The sequence below is a fragment of the Penaeus monodon genome, chromosome 16 (assembly GCF_015228065.2).
Source record: "Penaeus monodon isolate SGIC_2016 chromosome 16, NSTDA_Pmon_1, whole genome shotgun sequence".
Taxonomy (NCBI): domain Eukaryota; kingdom Metazoa; phylum Arthropoda; class Malacostraca; order Decapoda; family Penaeidae; genus Penaeus; species Penaeus monodon.
In genome coordinates this window covers 34,908,816-34,912,751 of record NC_051401.1, presented here as the reverse complement: position 1 = coordinate 34,912,751, position 3,936 = coordinate 34,908,816, and the positions used below count along the sequence as shown (strand labels likewise).

General features: G+C 33.4%; 1 protein-coding gene across 1 annotated transcript in view; it reads right to left on the bottom strand.

Annotated features, from left to right (window-relative positions):
• Positions 1 to 944: 944 nt before the first annotated feature.
• Positions 945 to 3,936, bottom strand: part of LOC119582728 (valacyclovir hydrolase-like) — a gene marked incomplete in the record, with an annotated part of 9,910 nt that continues 6,918 nt past the window's right edge. The window contains 4 exon segments of the mRNA XM_037931156.1: positions 945 to 1,301; positions 2,066 to 2,321; positions 2,675 to 2,828; positions 3,764 to 3,860. Of these exon segments, the coding sequence (XP_037787084.1) occupies positions 1,211 to 1,301; positions 2,066 to 2,321; positions 2,675 to 2,828; positions 3,764 to 3,860 (598 nt within the window).

Below are 3,936 nucleotides of genomic sequence, written 5' to 3'. Positions count from 1 at the left end.
CTGCCAGTTTTGCTCTATGGAAGCGAAACCTGGGAGCTATCTAGGTCCTTGTAGTCTTGTCTCGATGCCTTTCGTAACAAGTCTCTTTTCTGGATCATGGGTACAATTGTCAGGACCATGTGTCCAACCAATGGTTACACCATAAGACTAGCATGGGACCCGTTACTTACATAATATGGGATCATTAACTCAGGCTATATGGGCACCTAGCTCGTTTCCCTGTGGACAACCCTGCCCATCAGGTTGTCTCTTTGTGAGACAATCCTGGGTGGAGTAGGCCTGTGGGACAACCCAGGAGATCATGGCTTGGGCAGCTCAACAATCTGTCGTGAGGAATTAGAGATGAGCTGAAGGCCTGCCTGGAGACTCGCCATGAGGGACCGACGTAGCTGGAAGCGAAGGGTGGATGTGGACATGTGCCCCTGTTGGCATTAGCCCTTGAAGATGATGATGATACATATACATATATATGCATATATATTTGCATATATATATGAATGTATATATGTATATATACTTACATATACACATACATATATATATATGAATATATATGTATATAGTATGTATGTGTAAACACACAAACACACACACACACACACACACACACACACACACACACACACACACACACACACACACACACACACACCACCACACACACACACACACACATATATATATATGTGTGTGGGGGGGGGGGGTAAGTATATATAAATAATTATATATAATTATATATATAAATATATATATACATATATGTATATATATTATATATATATATATATATATATATATATATATATATATATATATATATATATATATATATATATGTATGTATTCATGTAAATCACAAGTTTATGGTATGACAACAGAAGTTGTCAGATGATTATCAGGTGGTGGTACCCTTTTGAAATGAGGCTGTCAAGCATAAAACTATCTTTAAATATAAACTTTATCTTTACATAAGGAATATTGTAAAATACATTTATCGACTTATTGCTAAGTAATTGTGTGCACATAGGAATGTTCAAAACTGGTACAAATGATATTTAGAAAATACTCAGAAACTGCATATCGCACAGGAAAAGATTATGATTTCAGTATGTCTCAATAAAAGGGTTAATATAGGTTAACAAACACTGTTACAGACTGTGACCTTGACTTCTAAAGATGAAAAATTACTTAATTAAAAAAAAAACTTTTCTCATTTGTTAAGAAACTTGAGCACTATGGCATTGAATTCTTCTGAATACCGTAAATGCAGATTATGTTTTCCCTTTTCCATTAGGATCAATCTGAAAAAGAGAAGAACAATTTGATAGTTATTTACTTTATTTACATTTTCTATTTACTTTTTAGTTTTGTGACACTTCCTTTGTTGTATTACATTTTACATTTATAACTGGTTTCTTGCAGTTTTCCAGTATTTATTGTTACTACCTAATTTTGAACCTGAGTCCAGTACATTCTTTAAATTTTGGATGTCCTCATGATGTGCAATAAATAACAAAACATTAGAGTTCTACAAATAGCTATTTGTGTTACTTAAGAGAAGACAACTCTGTTAGATGACTGAAATACAAACTTTAAAAACTGCATGGTGTAGTTAGTATGTGTCACTATACTGAGTATTTGTAAACATGTACCTAAGTGTCAGTGAAAGTGATCTACTACTTTCATTGTTGCATTTTTGTCTAATACACAATATATTTCTTGTACAAACCAGCTGAATGATTTCATGCAAAACAAATATTTATCCCTTTATTACATAAGTAAACCTACAACTCGAGGTTTCTTTTAATTCCTAAATATACCAAGTTGTCCTTTATTTTTCTAGATTTATCTTGATAGGATATTTGCATAATAAAGTGAATTACTGTAGTTATTAAAACAAAGTTGAACACTTAGCATGAAGATGAAGCTCACACTACATCAAATCTTACCCTTAAAATAATCTGCTGTGTTTAAACACTATTCAGCAATGACCAATAATAATAAGTAGAGCAACAACCAACAATAATATGAAATTGAAAACAATAAAAGAAATAGTACTTCTTACTCTGAGCCTTGGATATTTTTATGCAGATAATATGGGTGTTCAATGGGCACAACAGGATCTTGGATGCCGTGTACTATAAGGGTTGGACAAACAATGTTAGCGAGATCATCTTTACAAAGATCTCCATCCCGCTCATGGTAGATTCCAATATATGTGTCTACCCATGATTCCCAGGCATTCTTGAAGTAATCTCTACCATATATAGCCTCTAACGGTGCTCTCATTTTTGGAGACCAGTTGTCAATATCACGTAAATCTGATAAAATATAGTAAAGTTCATTATTCCTTGTGTATGTTGTAAATTGTTCTTATCCATTCTGTTATCCATATATCCAGTTTATAACAGATTTCATGATTTCAAACAAGATTCTATCAAAAAGTAAATGAGACAGTGAGAGTGAACAGCAAAGATACATTCCTCACTTTCAATATGTATCAAAGAAGAGCAAAACAACTCTAGTTTCTGGAAAAATTAAAATCCCATCTTCACAAACTTAACTGCAGATAATACAAAGTTATGATTTATGAAATGAAAGATGCATCAGTAATTCTTGTGTGATAAAGCTAAGTCTTGTATTTAAATCATGAAGCTCATAATATTCAACTAACCTTTGCAGATTTCTGTCTCTTCTTTAGTAATATATGCATTTGCTCCAAATATAATCATTTTTTCAACATGCTGTGTGAATCCAGCAGCAAGCAACATGGCTGTAATGCCCCCATCACTCCATCCAAGTAATGAATATTTCTTGTAACCAAGGTTCTGAAACATTTTTAATTCATCCCTCTTAATTTCTTACTTAGTAGTTTTTGTTTGTGCCTTGTGTTTTTACATTATATACAACGATAAAAACATTAGGCTATCTTTTGTTTTAAATCTAATCTCTGAAATTCACCAATATCCCTTTCTTTACTAAATAAGTAAACAAGACCTGAGAAAGTGAGAGAAGCAAACACTTACTTAGGTGGACAGATGTACCAGGAAAGAAAAAAAAAAAAAACTCCCACTAGACTCTGGTGTATAGTCTACTGATTCACCAAGGCTCTAGTGGTGTTGATGGCAGTAAATTTCAATACAAGTTTTAAAATTGCAAACCATACATGAACAAAGGTGAATACTCAAGAATCTGGGATGAGTTGTCAGATTTTACTTTCCTGAGACTAGGCACACTATAGTTTGATCTAGCTCTACAATAAGACTGTTGGGGATTATCAGTCTTGGAACCCTGTTTTGGGAACTACAGGAACCAGAGTACCTAGTGACAATTATGATCCAAGAAATTTATAGTATATTATTATGCTGTTGTAACATTATTAACCTTTTTATGCCAGGATGGCAAAAATACATGCTATATCCATTATGATCTTAGTTTATAATGTTTATTTGCAAATGGCTACAAAAGTCCTTAGTTATTAAAGAGTCAATGACTTTTCCTATGTATCTCACTTGTTTACCGTTTTCATTGATTTTTGGAAACATTCTTGTAATTTTTTACTGTTATTAGTATTGTTGATGGTATAATAATAATAATAATGTTAATGATAACAACATTGATTTACGTACATTTGCAAAACAAAATCTACTGTGGACATCTACCATGCAGTAATGGGTTAATATTTTTCTGAACTTAGCCTATACAAACATAGTTTGGGGGAATGTTATTGTTATGTAATATGTAACAGAGAATTCAGACTAACCTTCATCATAACAGCAGCCATGGTGGCATCTGTGCGTAAAGAGTCAAAGTTAAAGTCTCTGTTTGGAGGCCTGCTTTTGCCATAGCCAGGAGGATCCAGCCACCACTGTAAATGCTTCTGGGAGGCTCTCCTGGGGCCAAATCGATTTATAGCCTCAACCAGTTCAGTATGGA